Below are 19,504 nucleotides of genomic sequence, written 5' to 3'. Positions count from 1 at the left end.
GCCACTTTTGGGCACTGTTACAGAGAAGCGCCATCGCGCCGCTTGGGACTCAAAGCTTAAACATCAAACTCTACGATTCTACTGTGTCAAATCAATTGAAAGGCGCCGAGATGCAAACAATTAACCCTCTATCTCTAACATTCCGAAGTTACTCGAGATTTCCCCGCCGACGATTTCGAACGCTGCCCGCGTGAAAGGTTGATCCGCAGAGCTCTCGATTCCGCGACAACCGTCTTGGCTCGCGTTTTTGCTTTCGTACGCGCGGCACTTGGCACTAATCTCGCAATTACAGGTTGTATCGATCCTCTTCGCGGCCGGCCGCGCCATTTTGCGTTCGCCGGGGCGCCGCGACACCGTGGATTCCGACGGTTCCCCGTGGAAATCGGCTGCCCGGCTGAAAATAAACGAGCGGATCTTGGGAGCGAAGCCGGCGGGTTTATTTTCAGGTGGAACGCGGCCTCGTTACCACGCCGGAACGGCCGGGAATTAATTAATTCTCGCGTTCGAGGGGAATCCGGGCTCCGCGGCTTCCGTTTCTGGCCCTTCATTTGCTTTGTCGGCCGGCCGGCAGCTCGCGTTTTTCAATTTTACGCATCGCGGCCTTTCTTCGGCCCCGTTCCGCTTCCCTCTCGCGGAGTTTTACTCTTTCACCCGCGTCTCGAGCGGAGTTCCCTTTTGCATGGGGTAGGTTAAATATTTGTTCGATACACACGCCCGAATTCTTGATTTTCAGTGGACTTTCGGCGGACGTTCGCCGAAAATGGATGGGAACGATGGTGAAATAAGGTGAACTTCGGTCGATGCTTTTTTCGGGTGGCTTGTTGAGCTTTCTACTTTCGGCGGGAAAGTGGAACAGTTGGTGCTTGGGATTTGAATTGTTGAGTTTCGGGAGTTATTTGGAATTATCGAGTATGGGGGATTGTGAGAGAAGTAAGGGTTAGGGTTGATGGAGAATTGGGATGTCGATGGTCGTTTCGAATTACACTTCTGTAATACCAAATTTCTAAAATTCTGAAATATGAGATTTCTAAACTTTTATGATACCAAGCTTCTGAATTTCCAAAATTCTAAAATATGAAACTTCTAAAATTCTGAGGTACCAAGTTTCTAAAATTCCGAAATACCAAATTTCTAGAATCCTGAGATACCAAACTTCTAGACTTCTGTAATGCCAAACTTCTAAAATTCTAAAATACGAAGCTTCTAAACTTCTGTAATACCAAACATCTAGAATTCTAAAATTCCAAATTCTAAAATATGAAACTTCTAAAATTCTGAGGTACCAACTTCGAAATTTCTGTAGTGCCAAACTTCTAAATTTCCAAAATTCTAAAATATGAAACTTCTACACTTCTGTAATACCAAACCTCTAAAACCCCAAACATCCAAAACACAAGAATTTCAAACTACAAACACCCTAAAATTCTACCATTCCAAAACTTTCAAGGATTCAATTTTCCCCATTCCTTTTCCTATTTCCTCCCCATTTGTTCTTTTTCTGTTTATTCCTCAATTCCTCATTTCCCAGTCGAACAGCCAGCGCGATCGCGGTCTCCCACGAAGACAGCGGCGCGTCCCCCGTGATCATTTTAATGACAAATCCTTTATTCGCCGGCCGCGAGGCGTTCACCAGTAGCCCTTTAACATCTAATGAGAACAGCGCCGGCTTTCAATCTCGCCGGCGCGAAAGGACACATTAGAAAGAATGAAATCCACGTCCCAAATGCGATATCCGCTCCGGGGCAACGGTTGACCGGCGGCTGGCCGACGCGCCGCTTCAAAACTCCTCTACGTGCCTCCCCGGCCCGGGATCATTAAGAAGCGATCCTTATTTCACGCGACAGTAGATTTATCTCCCTTGTCGCGGGAACGAGACGGTAATAGAATTCATTTGTCCCGTCGTTACCGCGACGGGGAACGATCAATCTCGAAACGTATTGTCTTCCACCATCCTCGCTGAACCGTGCTGCCTTCAGAACAGTCGGAGAAATACCTCCGCAAACATTTTATTCGGGGATTTCCCCGGATTTCTGCGTGAAATTACGAAATGTTCGGTCGAGATGTCGTTCCTCTTTTGACTACTGTAACTTTCCCGTGAAAAGTCGCGCGATAGTCTTCCTAGGCTCGTTTTAAAGGGGGTAGTTTCTAGTTTGTGTCCTGTAAGTTAGGTTTTTCTACGGTGTTCTTTCTCTATGTAGCGAACCTGACGGCGGACGTACTTTTTTACTATTGAAACTTTATGAATTTTACGGTACGCTTTACGTTTCTGGTTGAATAAAACCGCGAGGGAAAGTGGCGCGTTCAGTTTTAAGGGGTCGTTGCAAAGGGGGGAGGTTAATGTTTAAATCTGCTGTGGTTTCAGTGTTGGTAAAAATTGTTCGACGTTCGTCGAGGCGTTTGAAGCGGTGCTGTTTTAAAAACGAGAAAGTATGCTCGCTGTCTCGGCTGTTATATGCAGAAGAATTATAATAGATAAAAGTGACTTGTCAGGTGCGAAAGTAGAAGGTTCACCCTTTAAAATGAGCCTAGGTACAATATCGCACGAGTTTCTATAACAAAATTATAGTAATTCAAAGGTAGAAACTTTTTCGATTACAATTTAGTGGTCTTTTGACTGTTTTAATCGATATATTCCAATATATTTCGACTATTTCGAAGCAAGGTTCAATTAATCTCCTTTAATTGATAAAATATAAGTCGTAAGTTATGGTTTCGTTCATATGGAAGTCACGTGACGGCGGTAAATTGCAAATTTTCGTGCTTTTAGCGTCGTTCATGGAGGGTTTAATTGGTTAAGAAGGGAATTAAAGTGTACAGCTTCATTAAAGTTCGCACGTTATTGCATTTCACGGTGGCACGCTCGCTACGAGCATAAATTTACAGCTTAATGATCGGTGGTAATGACTCAGCCGGCTCGGGAAATGTTCGAGGAGGAATGTTGTCCACAGGCTATAGATAAAAGAGATGCGGTCTCCGCAGTGCCGTAGAAAATCAATCGCGGAGAAGGGAAAGGGTCGGAGCGTATGGGGTTTAGCATGACAAACTTAATACGTCTTTAATTCGGTCGTTTCGCCGACTTTCGATGGGGGAACGCGCGTTTCACTTTGTCACGTTTAACAATCGTTTGTCGTCGAATTAAAACGTCGATGGTGGGATTGGTTTTAATCGGTTTTCTTGGGGATACTTTTGGGAAACGATTGATTTAAAGCTTTGAAAAAAGAGAAATGATATCTAAGTAGATTTTTATCTGGAAGAATTGAAGATCATTCAATTTCTTACGTAATTTTCTCCATGACTTAAAAACCAAGTAATTAATTAACGATTGAATGCTTAATGGCAAGTAGAAATAAAATTCCAATCCGAACTCTGATAACTAATCACAGATGAATAATGTTTAATTACATCAGAAAATTGAAATAATTAAACTCCTTGAAATCTCCATGAATTGACACATTTGTTATACTTTTGTATGTTATACTTTTGTTATACTTTGATATTTAAGTAGATTTCTTTCATCTAGAATTGAAGATAATTCAATTTCCTACGTAATCTTCTCCACGACTTAAAAACCAAGTAATTAACGATTGAATGCTTAATAGCAAGTAGAAACAAAATTCCAGCCCAAAAGCGAAAGAACTCCAGACTCCAATAATTAATCACAAAAGAGTAACGTTTAATCACGCAAAAAAATTGAAATAATTAAACTCCCCTAAAATCCGCACGAATTGACGCAGAAACCATGAAGGAGGGAAAGAAAGATCCACGCGAAGACCGCTGTCGGTCAAGATTATTCTTGGTGGGGTGAAATCAAAGTGATTGATGCGTCTCCGTTGACCCCATCCCCTTCGGAGTATGGATTTTTCGGCGTCCATCTTTGCCACGGGATTCCCCCTATCTGTGTGTAACAAACCTGATAACATGGCATTCGACTCGCGAAGGCAGCCCATCTCTCCCCTAAATCGATTCCGAGGAAGGACTCGATCTTGCTCGTTACCGTGCAGCCGCATCGTCGGATCGATCGACAATAAAACGAGGGAAACTCGCTGGCGACGGGAAACGAATTTCAAAACGGCATCAACAAACTAAACGACGCGGTCGAATATCGAAGAATAACTAGATGTTCTGCTTATGCTTTTTTTTTCGTGAATCTGGCAGCTGAGAGTCGTATAAACTGCATCGAAGCGCGATGATTCTCGTAATGTTTCTTTCGAATAATCATTCTCTATTGTTAGTTCGTGTTCTAATTATATTCTTACTCATTTTAATTTACTAATTATTTGTAGATTACCGATCTTTATACAAATTTCGATTTTCGCAAGTTATTTCCGAGAAAATGGTGAAAGTTCTTTTTATCGTTCAGAATAATTCTTGCAACTCTAGTTTTTAAACTCTATTTCCTAATTATTGCTAGATTACTGATCTTTATACAATTTTCGATCTCTATAAATTATTTTCTAGAAACCTAATTAAAGAAGTTCCTTTCATCGTTCAGAATATTTCTTTCAACTCTAAACTCTAAACTCTATTTCCTAATTATTACTAGATTGCTGATCTTCGTACAAATTTCGATTTCTATAAATCATTTTCGAGAAACCTAATTAAAGGGGAAGTTCCTTTCACCGTTCAGAATCATCCTTGCAACTCTATTTCTTAGTTTCTCTGTTTTAACCCTTTGAAACATACAAAACCTTCAACATACGAAGTTACATTATACATCAATTGCTTAATTAGTAAAAAGAAAGAAAACTACGTGCTAATCTCTTACTGTTTGACTAATTAGATTATTTTTCCACGACATAGTCTTCCAAATATGAAAGTTTCATCTCATCAAACTACCTACATAGGTCCGCAAATGGTTAATTACTAAAACAGCAGGAGATCAATACATAGTCTCCTTTTCCAATTATCTAATCAACCGATATATAATTTAGCTTCATCTGTTTCATCGTCATTCTATATTTCAAAGAAGCTTCGTCTTCAAAGGGTTGAACAGTACACTTTCATCATAAATTCATAAACACATGCACTGCAGCAGAAACTAACTACGATTTATAATATCCAATGCAATCTACAGCATCGCGCATTCATAACGTCTGATAACATTCGAGAAGTTACGCGGAATTAAGCGGTCTCTCTGTCCGCTTCCGGGACCTTATTTAATTCGGAGTTTTCATCGAATTTCCCTATGTCAATGCGGATTTCCATGGAGCCCCGCGCGGTCTAATAATAAAATTCGAATCTCATCACGTCCGCCGGAATTATTCGTCCCAGATTCGGTCTAAGTTCCGCCGTTGCTACACGGCTCGTGAGCGGAATTACAATTAACAGTTTAAGGCAGCTAATAACAGATTTATTCGATTCGTTTCTGCTCGCTTCTTCGATCTCTTTACTTTGCGAGCAACGTTTAACCCCTTGGGGACGAATATTCGCGTTTGTCGAGATGGAATTTTCATATTTGGAATACTGAGTTGCTCGCAAGTAATTTCTTCGATATCTGCGCTTGATGAGACTAGTTTGTTGATAATTTAGTAGAGAAAGATGAGAATTTGATGATTTCTGTGTCTACGTTTACTTTGATGGCTGAGGACTGATAATGAGCAAGCGACGATTCATTTATATGAGAAATAACATTTAGTCGATGAAATTTTATTATTTATTTTATCTTATCTTATTTTATATTATTTTATTTTATTTCATATTATCTTATTTTATATTATTTTATTTTATTTTGTCTTATCCTACTTTATTTCATATTATCTCATTTTATATTATATTATTTTATTTTATTTTATTTTATTTTATTTTATTTTATTTTATTTTATACTATATTATATTATTTTATTTTACTTTATCTTATCTTATCCTATTACATTTCATTTCATATCATTGTATTATTTATATGATTTCATTTTATTATTTATTTCATTTCATTCCATCTTGTTCGTTTCATTACTAAAATGTCCATCCGAAGTCCAATCGGATATTACACGAGAAGGGATTAATCAAACGGAGATGAATCCGTACAGTTTCTTTCCCCATTATCGAAATACCTGATCAATAATTAGACTTCATCTGCGAACGTCTGTACACGTCAAAGACTCCCCGTTCTCAAAGAGTTAAACGATCAAAGAGTTCGGTAAGCCGGAAACGCGGAAACGCTAACGAATGAAGCCGTTCCAACGGAGGACTCGAGCGAACCTTTTCCATCGCGTTTTTCACGTTGCAGACGGATTGCGATCGACACTTCTCAACTAATGAGTTAATAAGTTAATGAATTAGTGAGTTAGTGAGTTAGGTAAATTGTTGCATTAATGACTCACCTGAATCATTGAGTTAGTAAGTTAATAAATCCATCCAAATTCTCAAGCTAAGTTCACTCTATCAGCCAAATCAACTGATTGAATGAAACAAACGGATTACGATCGGCACTTCTGAGCTAATGAGTTAACGAATTAGTAAGTTAGTGAGTTAGTGAGTTAGGTGAATTGTTGGGTTAATGATCCACCTGAATCATTAGTTAACAAGCTAGTAAACCCATTCAAATTCTCAAGTGAATCAACGATCAAAGAGATCGGTAAGCTGGAAACGGGGAAACGCTAACGAATGAAGCCGTTTCAACGGAGGATTCGAGCGAACCATTCTCCATCGCGTTTTTCACGTTGCAGACGGATTACGATCGACACTTCGAGGAATTGCTGGATCGCACCGAGACGCTGTTAATCGAAATCCTGAGGAGGATGCTGCTGGAGGGCTGTTTGGATCAGGTGTCCTATTACCATGCTCTCCTGGAGAACGTCCGACATTTGTCTAAAGGTACCTTATCTCTTTCGTTTCGTGATCTCACCGAGTCGCTTTACTTTTGTCGAAACTATTCCTTCTTCTATTTTTTTTCTCCTCCGCGGGAAAGGGTAGAATTAGGGTATTAGCGGAGAGGTAAATCGAAACGGTGGAATAATTGGGTGAAATGGTAATGAAATGGGAATAATAAACCGATGGAGCTGGATGTCAGTGAAATGGGAATGACCAGGTGATGGGATGGGACGGTGATAAAATAGAAACGGAATAGTCAAATAGAAGTAATGAAAGAATTGAATGAGAGGGTAGTGAAATGGGAATAGTAAAATAATAAAGTAGACGTAATGAAGTAATGGAATAGTGGCGAAATAATAATGGAGTAGAAATAATTAACTACTGTAGAAATAGTAATGTAGAAATAATAGAAGAATGAAATGAGGAAAACGCTGATTATATAGAAATAATTAAGTACTACTGTAGAAATAGTAATGTAGAAATACTAAAATAGTGGTGGAATAAATAATGAAATAAGGGAAACGTTGATGATATAGAAATAATTAATTACTACTGTAGAAATAATAATGTAGAAATAATAAAAGAATAGTGAATAATGAAATAAGGAAAACGCCGATGATATAGAAATAGTTAATTACTGCTGTAGAAATAATAGAAGAATAGTAAAATAGGAATAATTCAATAAGGAAACAAAATTCTAATAAAATAGAAGCAATTATACTCTAAAATATAACTAACACAGAAATAATAAAGGAACAGCGAAATAGACTCAAAATAGAATCACAAAAACATCAAAATAGAGAAATTCCCAAATTCAGTTCACGAAATCAAACATTACCAAAACGAACGCACTAAAGCAACAATAAAAAAGAGGAAAATTACCCCAGATACCCAATCTTGAACTACCACATCCCAAAGATGACTCGCCAACGGAACAAAGATTACTCTCCCAGAAAAACAGCCCCATTCGGAACGTTTGCAATTGCCTTCGTACGTTTTCGCTCGTCGATATTCACGATCCGCGATGTTTCCCTTCCCACGGTATAGACGACGGTAGAACAAAGGAGACGACGATGTCCACGGAAACGGAACTGTTCCTCCGTAAAACCGAGGAATTATCGAAGCTGGTGTCGGTCATGAAAATGCTGTCGCGCGAACGCGAGGCGGAGCTGCAGCAGATCAAGCAGAAGCTGGCCGATCTGTTGGTCGCCGTGAAAAAAGAGAAATGTTTGAACGCTGGCGGGAAGTTCGAGTGGGTTGACAGCGTGCTCGTCAAGGTAAATATTGTCTTTGTTTCATCTTAACGCTACGTTTCCGGGCATTTATTGTTCACTTCATTCTATTATTCCTAAAAGAATTGATGCTCGTTTATTTAGATTGTGGAAACTGGAGATTTGTCAGTATGATCGCATCAATTAAAAATCGGCGTAAACATTTGCAAAATAATATTTCTAAAATCCAATATGCGTCAATTTGACGCGTTCCGTAAACCTAGTGTTAACGGCCCGACGCCGCCGCGGAACGCCTGCGAACGCGATTTCCGGTTTGCTCGCGGTCGCCGACGATTAATTCGACGCGTCGTTCGGCGAATTTGCGAGCCTGGCGACTGAGCCCTTTTGTTATTTTATTCTTTGTTACGAGAAGCTTCTTATTATTTTATATTGTTTCGTTGAACACGCTGAATGCTGCGCGTTTGAATGAAAGGAATATAATATGAAATTATATTGAATCGTTTCATTGCGCATTTATCTCGGGTAATGTCACCGTGTTAGTATTGTTTAAAGTATAAACATTTTTTTAATATAAAAAGGTTGCAAATAATCATCGTTTCATTCACTGGATTACAGCATTGCATTCACCATGGCATTCAAGGTGTTAACCCCTTGCTTTTCAATATCGTGTCAGACTCGTTGCGAAGATTTCTAATGTGGTTTCACACGTGTAAATGTTATTCAGTTCTTTTAAGTTCAAATGCAACATTATTTTTCTTGTTAGAGTGGAGCATAGAATAGAGCATAGAATCATTTGTTCTGATAGTGTATTAACGAAAAGTAGTTCTAACAAGTGCAATTGCTAAATTAAATCGTAGGACAAAGGGTTAATTGGTCTGTGGGACGCGACGCAGAAGGGATGCCTCAGGTATACTCGGTTTATTACCACTTGGGATTCGGGTGATTCGCGGGCGGACGATAATGACCTACAGAATCATGCCCCGTGTTGACAGGATTAGTATTTAAGGTGATTGTAAGGCGTTTGGGGTGCAGTGTAGTTTGAGAGTCGAGAGGAGTAGGTCAGAGTAGACCAACGTCGAACAGCTACTGCGTAGAATAGATTAAAACAGATAGTTTAGTTTAATTCTAGTTCAGCTAAATTCTGTTTAAATAAAATTACAATTACACCTGTGCTTTTGGATTGTTCTAGGGAGTTGCTATGGCTCTTTCGTCGATGATTAGAGATGGTTATAGATAATTTTTAGTGGAGTATTTTTAGACATTCATTTTTATTACGAAGCTTCTAGTGTCGCTTGAAATTTAATATATTTAGTTTTCGTAGAAAGCAACTGAGTTTATAGAATTATTTTAGAGACTTAATTGAATTCAATTCTAAGGATCAATATCGATAACTATATTCTTCAATTGGTAAAGAATATTTCTATTAGTTTGTCGAATGTTAAGAAGCTTCTAGTATCACTTGAAATTTAATACATTTAGTTTTCGTAGAAAGCAACTGAGTTTATAGAATTATTTTAGAGACTTAATTGAATTCAATTCTAAGGATCAATATCGATAACTATATTCTTCAATTGGTAAAGAATATTTCTATTAGTTTGTCGAATGTTAAGAAGCTTCTAGTGTCACTTGAAATTTAGTATATTTAGTTTTCGTAGAAAGCAACTGAGTTTATAGAATTATTTTAGAGACTTAATTGAATTCAATTCTAAGGATCAATATTGATAACAAAAATTGTTCAATTGGTAATATTTCTAAGTATTAGTTTGTCGAATATTACGAAGCTTCTAGTATCACTTGAAATTTAATACATTTAGTTTTCATAGAATTTCGATAGCTAAATTTTTCAATTAGTAAAGAATATTTCTAAGCATTAGTTTCTTGAAAATGTACATTCGCTGAACGCTTTATAAAGGATAACAATATCAAATTATTCCGATTAATATCGAATTTAATAAAATTCCAAGGAATTTCAACATTGCCTCGATAGTTAGAGGCAATTTCTAGTTGATAACGGAGATTTTGAAGATCGAACATCGATATTCCAGATGTTAGGACGCTTTTACCGCGCGATCAATCATTTTTACGAGGACAATAACACGTGTCGGTCGTTACTTAACCCACGCTCTTTCCAGTGTCTACAAAATGGCACCTGGCTGCTGCTCGACCAAGTAAATCTCTGCAGTCCGGCGGTATTGGACCGATTGAACGGGCTGCTGGAGCCGAACGGTATCCTGGCAATAAGCGAGAAAGGTGTCGACGAGCATGGGAACGCGTTCGCCATCAAGCCCCACCCGAACTTCCGGTTGTTCTTCACTATGAACCCTCGTTACGGCGAGATCTCCAGGTAATCCGGCGCCATTAGAGGAATTCACGCTGATCTTACCTATTCCCGGTCTCGATGGTCCGAGCATGATTGTAAAAAATTCATTTCCATCGTAGTCTCGTCGAAATCCAAAATAAAATGTCGGAAAAGAAAGAGGAAACGCTTCGCGAATTAGAAAGGAACAGAATTGCAAGCTTTTACATTTTGTTCTTGGTAAATTGCGATTCTGTAAGAAGTTTTTAGTTTGGTTATCAGTGTTTATTGTGGAGTAGTGTAAATTTTGGGATTGAGGGAGATAATAGAAGCTATCAGTTCATTATTTATTTTCTATTAATGTTATTTCAGAATTGCGAGAAGTAACAATGAAGTCCAAGTATTTGTGTATTACTTATTCCATAGACATATTCATTCTCAGTAAATCATAATTTTATAGCCATCTTTATCCAATCTATTTATCAATATTTATTAGAATATTTCAATAATCAATCAATCTTAATTAGGAATAAATAACAACGAAGTCCAAATGTTTACATATTCTTCTTTAACACTAAAACTACCAAGAACTTCAATTGACTTTTGAAAATTTCGCTATAGAAACTCCAAGAGTGCATCTGTTCAGACTTTAATTGATTTAAAATTCAATTTGCGTGCTAAATGAATTTCTTCAATAATTTCCCAGAGAAACATTTGTTACCTTTCTAATAATTGTAAAAAGAAGACATCAGTCATGGTAGTTTTAGTGTTAAATTACAATTGCTCGACAATCTCTATCCACATAGTTCTTTCTCTTTTGTTACGTTTATTTATTTATTATTTATTTATCTATTTATTTTGTATCTATTTATTTCTTTCCTTATTTTTGTTTGTTTTCTACGTTACTATAATTTATAAATATCATCATACAATTGCACAACAATCCCTATCCACATAGTTCTTTCTCTTTTGTTGCGTTTATTTATTTATTATTTATTTATCTATTTACTTTGTATCTATTTATCTTTCCTTATTTTTGTTTGTTTTCTACGTTACTATTATTTATAAATATCATCTTACAATTGTACGACAATCCCAATCCACATACATTAATAATTCTCCCAATTAATCGACGCATTATCACTGTCGCAGAGCCATGCGCAACAGAGGCGTGGAGATCGTGATCTTGCCAGCATCATCATTGCAAGAGTACAATGCGTTGGACATCAGATCGTTGCTGGCTAAATGCGGCGTGCGACGTGCGACGCAGCAGAGTGCCCTCATGAAGGTCCACGATTATTTGCACGATAAACAATTCCGTCTGGACGAGCTGCTGCGGGCGGCTTCGTTTACCAACCAGCAAGTGACCAAAGGGTTCACGTTCGAGGAATCAGTGCGGAACTCTTATCGCGAGGTCTTGGCTACCCTCGACCCGAGGTCGAAGAGAGAAGCGATGGGAAAGGTCGAAGAGATACTGTCCTCTTTCAATAGAGAGGATCGGTCGGTTGACGATTTGTATGACTTTGACGCGATTAGTCCCGCCACTTCCGATCTTTGTAGGAATTCTGCGCTCGCGTTCGTCGATCAGCAGGTGTTCTTGTTGAGGACTGCTGTGAAGATGCTGAGGTAAGCGGGCCTGGTGAATTATGAGTTGGGTGGATTGTTGAGTTGATCGGTTGATGAATTTATGGGTTGGTGAGTTGGGAAATTGTTGGGTTAATGAGGGAGGTGAGTTGTTGAGTTAATGAGTTAATGGATTAGTGAGTTAGATGAATTGTTGAGTCAATGAGTTAATGAATTAGTGAGTTAGATGAATTGTTGAGTCAATGAGTTAATGAATTAGCGAGTTAGATGAATTGTTGAGTCAATGAGTTAATGAATTAGCGAGTTAGATAAATTGTTGAGGTAATGAGTTAATGAATTAGCGAGTTAGATGAATTGTTGAGTCAATGAGTTAATGAATTAGCGAGTTAGATGAATTTTTGAGTCAATGAGTTAATGAATTAGCAAGTTAGATCTATCTATCTAAATCATTAAGTTAACAAGGTAGTAGATTCAGCAAAATTCTAGTTTAAAACAGTGTCGTCTATATCTCGTCGAAAAATGTTAAATATTTCCACTGAAAAACTTTGTAGTGCAAAGGGTTAAAGAAAGAATAATATATGTACCACATGAATTCACCTCTGACCTCTGTCATCAAAATAAATCGCCATCCTTCCCACTGCAGGGGGTTCGAAATTAATTTACCCTGCTCGAAGGAATTCACTTACGTACAATCTCGTCCGATCGACTTTTCCAGATACGACCCGGCGAAAATACATTTCGACCTGTTCGAGAAACCTCCGGTTACGGACACCAAGGAATTCGTGAAGCTCCTTTTGCTCGATTTCTACGGGAGATCATCGTTCACCGACAAGGAGTTCCGGCGCGCCCGGTGCTCGTCTATTTTCGGGAAAAATGACTCCGACAGTTTCGGGAAACTCGCCGAGGTTCTCTACAAGAGAGTGAACGAGTTGAACATCTTCTTCCATAAGAATGCGTCTCTGGAGTTTTCGCTCGGCTGGCATCAGAACAACCTCATGCTCGCCTTGTATTTCTCGGCGATGACATTCGACTGCGAGTCGCGGGTCATTCAGAGAGATGATAACATCATGCTGCTGATGGATTACTCGCTTGCCGCCACGAAGGGTGAGAGTTGCCTCGCAACTTTGCGTTTGTTCAGCGAGTAATACTCGCGTTTATGTACATTTAATGGTTGTTATGGGATAATTAATACTGGATTGACGGAATAAGTCAATTTGACTCTTGTTGAATTTCGTAAATATTTGGTAAATGTTCGAATACTTCAATGCTTGAATATTTGAATATTTGTATATTTGAGTGTTTCAATGTTGGAATATTTGAATATTTGTATATTTGAGTATTTCAATGTTTCAATGTTTCAATGTCCGAGTATCTCAATCTCTACATTCGAGACATAAAAGCCCAAAATTTCATTACAAACTAATTAACCAAATACTCTCCAAGCTTCCATCGAATCACTAATTCCCTTCTTCCAGGTGATCTAACCAGCAACCTGCTAGACAACTACATCATCGTCAACTTCGTAAAAATACTGGAGAACTCAGCGGATGTCATTAACTGTTCCCTCCATAACCCAAACCTGTACATCACCAGCCTCAACTACGTGGTACTCCGAGATCTCTTAAAATGGTACCGAAGATTCTACGACCTAGGGACCATCCCATTAGTCGACAAGACCCAGGGCACCTTCTTCGACCTGCGAGAAATCACTTCACAATTGGAAATCCACTACGAGTGGCTATCAGAGTTATTCGACAAGCTGACCTCCGTGTTGGAAGCAAGTCCTTCCGACCCTCGGGATCCACAACAATGGAATGACTCGTTAGACCAATACTTCAACTCCACAACGGACGTAAACAAGCGGCACAGCATTCAAGACAACATCCGGACATTTCTGCCGGCGCCGCAGCCACATTTCACAGAAGAGACGATGAGGTTCCACGAGAAATTGAGGTCGACCTCGAGAATGCTCGAGGTCACGGACGAGGACCTGATCGAGCTGTCGAAGACGCGGCTGAAGATCGCCTCGCTGGCTCTGCCGGAGAACAGAAGGGCCAGAGGGAAATTGATTGAAATCCTCGCGGAGAGCTTCCGGGATGACCGAGCCATCGAAAACTCGGAGGAGCTGGAGAATATCGCCGCAGAGATCGTGACACTCAAAGAGATCGGTGCAAAAGAGGTTAACAGGCTCAAGGACTGCTGGGAGATCGAGATATGGCCGATCTACGAGTTTTTCTTCATGACTTACGCTCTGTACTTTCAAAAGAAGCTGAGCAAGCAGCTGGTCTCGGAATGCTCGCAAGGGAATGATGGAGATGATGGTTTGGTGATTTGGGAGGAATTGAATGGAGGTTCTTGCGACGAGGATATTGATGGGGATTATGATAAACGGACACTTGAGAAGTTTGAGACCGTTCCGACGATACCTGTTCGTTTGATCGGTTTAATGAAGAGTTTGAATTCGGAAGAGCTGCCTAAGAAACGGAGGATCTGCTTGCTCTTCGAGTTTTCCGCTTTGCTCGAGGACTTCTCGCTGCGCACGGCTGCTTCGGGGAACTGCGACGCTTTTCTGCAGCTGTTTGACCAAAAGGAGAAGAAGGATAAGGAGGATGCGAATGAGGATATAAATAAGGACACGAGTGAGGATATGAACAAGGATAAGGATAGCAACGTTGATTGTGAGGTATGTTTGTTAACACATTGCGTACCGGCTAATTTTCAAAAAACTGAATTGTGCGAATGGCAATTTTCACTGAAGTCAACTTATATCACTATACATAGAAAAACTCAGATATATTGTTATGTAATATATTTTAAATAGATAATCAATTCGAATTAAATTTTATATTTTTTCAATGCTGTGGTAATTAGCGAAGTTGCGTAGCTAAGTGTCTTTATATAAAAACGAGATTTCTCGTTACCGGTACGCAATGTGTTAAGGCATTTGTAAACATTGTTAACCCTTCGCGGGCGATTCTCCAAAGTGTAAGAAGCTTAGATTAGATAACAAATTAGATACTGAATGCGTCAGTAACAGAGAATAAGGAAATGTACTGATTTCTGCTTGACCAGTGAAATGATTTGCTTGCACAATGCTTGGCATTCGTCAAAGGGTTAATTATTCATTACTGAATGCGCCGGAATTGAAAATATTACTATCAAATGTTGCAATATTATTAACCCCTTGTCTTATGATTTCTTTCTGAACTCTGATCGATACGGCTACTTTGTCATTAATAATTTATTTGAAAAAGAAAAATTTTAAACATATGTTATGCCTATATCTCCATTTAAGTATAATAGTTGATTACAGAGGAATAATATTTACTTTGCATTCGAATGAACCGAGTAATATATATATATTTATTGAATCATGTTGAAAATCTTCATCATGAGTCTCACTCGTTGTTGTAGAGCAAGGGGTTAAAATTCAATAATTCCTAACTTTCAGATGAACTGCTTCAACACGTGGACCCTCTGGAAGCTGATCTCCGAGCTGCTCCCGCTGCATTCCGGGACCAAGGCTCAAACGATCAATCTCAGGAATCACGTTAACAAAAAGAAACTGTGGAGCGCAGTGCGGACGATGGTCTGGCGGAATTCTAAGGTGTTCGGTTCGAAGGAGTTCGACCCGCACTTGAACGACAGGGTCACTTTCTTGTCCACAGCGAATTACTGCATGTCCTGCATCAGACGAGCGATGAAGGACTACAAGCCTGTACCGAACAACGACAAAGAGCAGACGGTGAAGAGTCAGCTCGACGGTCTGCTGGAACTTCTGCAAGAAGCAGTGACGAGTCTGAAAAGTTCAGACGACAAGCTGATGCGATGTAAAGGTTGGATAATCCTTGGCCAGCTGCAGCTCTTCGTCTTTAAGAACGTGGGAGCCATAGATCCCGTGCAGAGGATGGCCCTGATGTCGAAGTACACTCGCGAGAACATCACCGAGCTGGAGCACCTGATGCTGATCGAGAATCTCCAGAGAACCGTGCTAGGTGTCCGCCTGCTTCAGCACCAGGAGCTGGCGATCGTGAACCATCTGCAGAGGTTGTCCAAGGAAATGAAGAATTTCGAGGGTTTCCAAGCGGCGAGGCCGACGTCGGGTTTCCTGGACCTGAAGGAGGAGATCCAACGCTTCAGCAACATCGTCGCCTCGGACTCGGCCATCTCGCAGCACGTGAAGTCGATGGAGGCGACCTACCAGGATACAGAAGGAGACGTTCTGGAGAAAGGGGCGACCTTGGAGAAAGTCAAGGTCTGGAGGAAATCAGTAAGACGGTTCTGGCAGAAGCTGGAGAGGAAGTTTCTAACTGGTTTCCCGGATTTGGTGTTGCCTATCATCAGCGCTGTCTCGAATCTGCACCACGGTGTCTCCCTGCTGCTGCAGTGCGAGAATTCCCACAATTCCCCCTGCGATTCCTCGGTGAACCGTTACCTGAGTTTCCCCCTGACGATGAGCCTCGACAATCATTACATTTCCGAGATCTGCGACGCCTTCATAGGCGACCGTTACGATAAAATAGCAGAAGACGACAGGCAGTTTAACCTGCAATACAGGGTGGTACTGGTTGCTCTTCGAGAATTAGAGAACTGGTCCACTGTCGCGAGAGCTTATAATGGCCACATGTCGGATGACGAGTACGCTCCGATATTCGACAAATTATGCATTGCATGGTACACGGCCAGGTGTGTCACGGGCATATCGCTGACGGAGAAGAGTTGGTACGTAGTGAAGGAGGATGAGAAGGAGGCGGAGAGGAAGGAGGAGGAAGAGTACCGGAGCCTGTTCCCCAGCTACCAGCAGGACTTCCTGGAGCTGGGAGCCCCGGCTTCCCAGAAGCCATCAGAGGCTAGTATCAAGATAGATGACTGCGTCGAGGTTCCTCATAAGTTAGAGCAGGAGGCTGTGAGGAGTATCCAGACCATGTTTGACAATTGGGACAGTGTAAATTTTAGCTACTTGGAGGCGTTGACGAGTAGATCAAGGAATTCGAAGGAACCACAGCATTTGGAACGCTCGGAAACAGATTTCGTTAGTCCCTTGGTGCAACGGTTCCAGTTGTTCAGCGAGGGCGTTGGAACGGGGCAGACAAACTGGCGCACACCGTTGATCAGCAGCATGTCTGTCCTGATGTCGACAAAGTCGGATTCACGGGTTGGACGCAAGGACGTCTACGATTTTTATAGAGACCCAAACGTCAGTGAGGCGGAGGAATGTTATCCGTACCTTGAGAGGCTTACCGAGAGGGTCGACAGCTTCCTGGAGGAGTGGCCAGAGAATCCCCTCTTGTATTCCGTCAAGCAGATCATCGAGAGGCTGCTGGGCTTCCCGATCGACTCGTCGTTGCTCAGGTTCCTGGTAGGCTTCGAGTTGCTGCTGAACAAGATCCAGCAATGGGAGGAGAACGCCCGTTCCGACGTCAGCCTGGCAGAGTTCATCGAGTTCCTCGGCAGGAAGATCCTTTATTGGAGGAAACTCGAGCTGTCCAGGTGGAAGGACTCGCTGGAGATCCTCGAGGATGACCTGAGAGCGGAGTCTTCCAAGTGGTGGTTCCTGATGTACCGTTGGCTATCGGTAATTTCAACCGCAGAGTGTCCTTTCTCCGAATTCATCAATAACAGGGAATACTACACGACGATGTTCACCGAGCTCCTGACGAAATCACCTTTAATCCAATTCGAACCCAGGCTTCGACTGCTTTACACTCTGTATCAGTACAGTCACATGGCCCATCCTTGCGAGGTGTCCCATATGCTCTGGAACATTTACCATCGTTACCGTCCATTTCTGAACGGCGTGAGGAACAAGATAAAGTCGATGAAAGAACCGATCGCCAGAAAGGTGAGGGACACCGTCAAGATCACCAGGTGGAACGACGTCAGCTACTGGTCTGTGAAGAACACCGCCGAGAAGACGCGCAGAACGCTGCACAAGCTGGCGAAAGAGTACCGGAAGTGTCTGCAGGAGCACGTCGCTGCCCACTTGACCGTGCCAACCGGTCCGGAATCGTTGGACTCGTTCGTCAGCAGAGATCTAGGCCCTGCTGATTTCTTGGTGCAACTTGGAACCGGTGAACTGCGCAAAGGCGAGAAACTGGCTCTGAAAGCTCGCCAGTTCTGCGAGGATATTTTCAGCAAGCGCGGGTACTCCCAGATCAGACACGACATTGAGGCTTTCATAGAGGACAGCCTGGAGGAGAGCAAGAAGTTGAGGAGCTTACAAGTGGACAAGACTCTGACGAAAGAGAAGCAACGGTCGCAAGCGAAGAGCATCCTCCAGCAGAAGAAATTGGCGTTGTCGAATTACTTCAAGTCGCTGAACAAGCTTGGACTGTCTTACCGAGCCGGCGACTTAGCCTGGCGGTGTGAGACGTATGATGACGTGGAGTTGGCTTCGTTGTTGGAGCCGAAGAATATGTGGTACCTCGCGCTGGACAAGGATCTGTATGGAAACATAGACAGAGGGTTCGTCGAGCAAGCGTCCGACGCTGAGAAATATTATTTCGAGTCCTTGATCAAGTTCGGCTTCCTGGACAGCATCTTGAAGTCCGGGAAAAGCGACATTGGAACGCGGAACATGGAGCGTTTGCGGGGATACTCCGTTCATCTGATCGTCCTGGCCAACGAGCAGAAGAGGATGATTTCTGAGTTTCTCTACCAATCCCTCATTAATCTTAAAAGTGAAATGTGGAGTGTCCACAAGTACGTGGAAACTTGGAGGAAATCCGACACGTTGTATATCACCGAGAGGGACGTTAACGACATGGAGTCATTGAATGTGCAGAATTTCCTTCAATGGCTGGAACTGACCATGAAGCAGATCGTTGTCTATTTGGAAAGCTGTCCTTCGGAGCCTGTCGACGAGGAAAGTCTCCTTGACATGAACAAGGGAGCGAGACCCGTTTCAAGACAGAGCGCTGTCGATTCGGCAGTGCTCGTAAAGGACGCCCTGAAAGTGGTAGCGAGTTTGTCGCAGGAGTTCTACGAGTGTTTCGAAGTCGCGCTCAGACGTAGCTACGGTCTGTCTTTGTTGATGCAGAGGGAGAACGTTGATTTCCTTAGGACATGCTTTCGGAAGATCAACGAGGTGAAGGAGAAAATGGTCAGTCTGAATTCCGTGTTCACAGAGGATCATCCTGTCGCTTGCCATGTTCGTTGCATCGTGGAGAACATCACCAGCAAGACTAAGTGCTTTGAGTCCTTAATGGACTTACTGATGAAGAACAAGGATGATGTGTATACTTACATTATAAACCAAGAGGAATATCAGTTGAAGAAACTTGTCGACTCTTTGCTTCTTGGGATTCAGAAGCAGCTTCGACGAAGCACTCGGGCAACGAATAAAGGGAGAAAGGATGTCGAAGAAGAATCTGAAGAGGAGTCTGAAAAGAATTTGTTGACGGGAAGATTGGTAAGGTCGTTGATATGGGATCTTAGATGTATAAAAGTGGACTGCCAGAAGGTTGATATCAGTAAGCTCATGATTCACCGAAGTATTACTTTTTGGAAGAGGTAAATTCCTTTCTCGCAGCTTTATTCTGTTATACGGATACCAGAGAATTAATAATATTATTCCTTTCAG

At 41.4% G+C, this 19,504-nt stretch overlaps 1 protein-coding gene across 2 annotated transcripts in view; it reads left to right on the top strand.

The window, feature by feature from the left end:
- The window catches only part of LOC116425333 (midasin), a 98,257-nt gene that overhangs the window by 74,330 nt on the left and 4,423 nt on the right, over positions 1 to 19,504 (top strand). For both annotated transcript variants that reach the window (XM_031972923.2, XM_031972916.2), the window contains exons 17-23: positions 6,666 to 6,813; positions 7,858 to 8,087; positions 10,175 to 10,386; positions 11,491 to 11,964; positions 12,638 to 13,026; positions 13,398 to 14,605; positions 15,374 to 19,434. In XM_031972923.2, the coding sequence (XP_031828783.2) occupies positions 6,666 to 6,813; positions 7,858 to 8,087; positions 10,175 to 10,386; positions 11,491 to 11,964; positions 12,638 to 13,026; positions 13,398 to 14,605; positions 15,374 to 19,434 (6,722 nt within the window). The remainder of the gene's footprint in view (positions 1 to 6,665; positions 6,814 to 7,857; positions 8,088 to 10,174; positions 10,387 to 11,490; positions 11,965 to 12,637; positions 13,027 to 13,397; positions 14,606 to 15,373; positions 19,435 to 19,504) is intronic.

Source organism: Nomia melanderi, chromosome 2, assembly GCF_051020985.1.
Source record: "Nomia melanderi isolate GNS246 chromosome 2, iyNomMela1, whole genome shotgun sequence".
NCBI classification, from domain to species: Eukaryota; Metazoa; Arthropoda; class Insecta; order Hymenoptera; family Halictidae; genus Nomia; species Nomia melanderi.
Note: the sequence above shows the minus strand (reverse complement) of the source record. Positions and strands in the feature narration are given on the sequence as shown.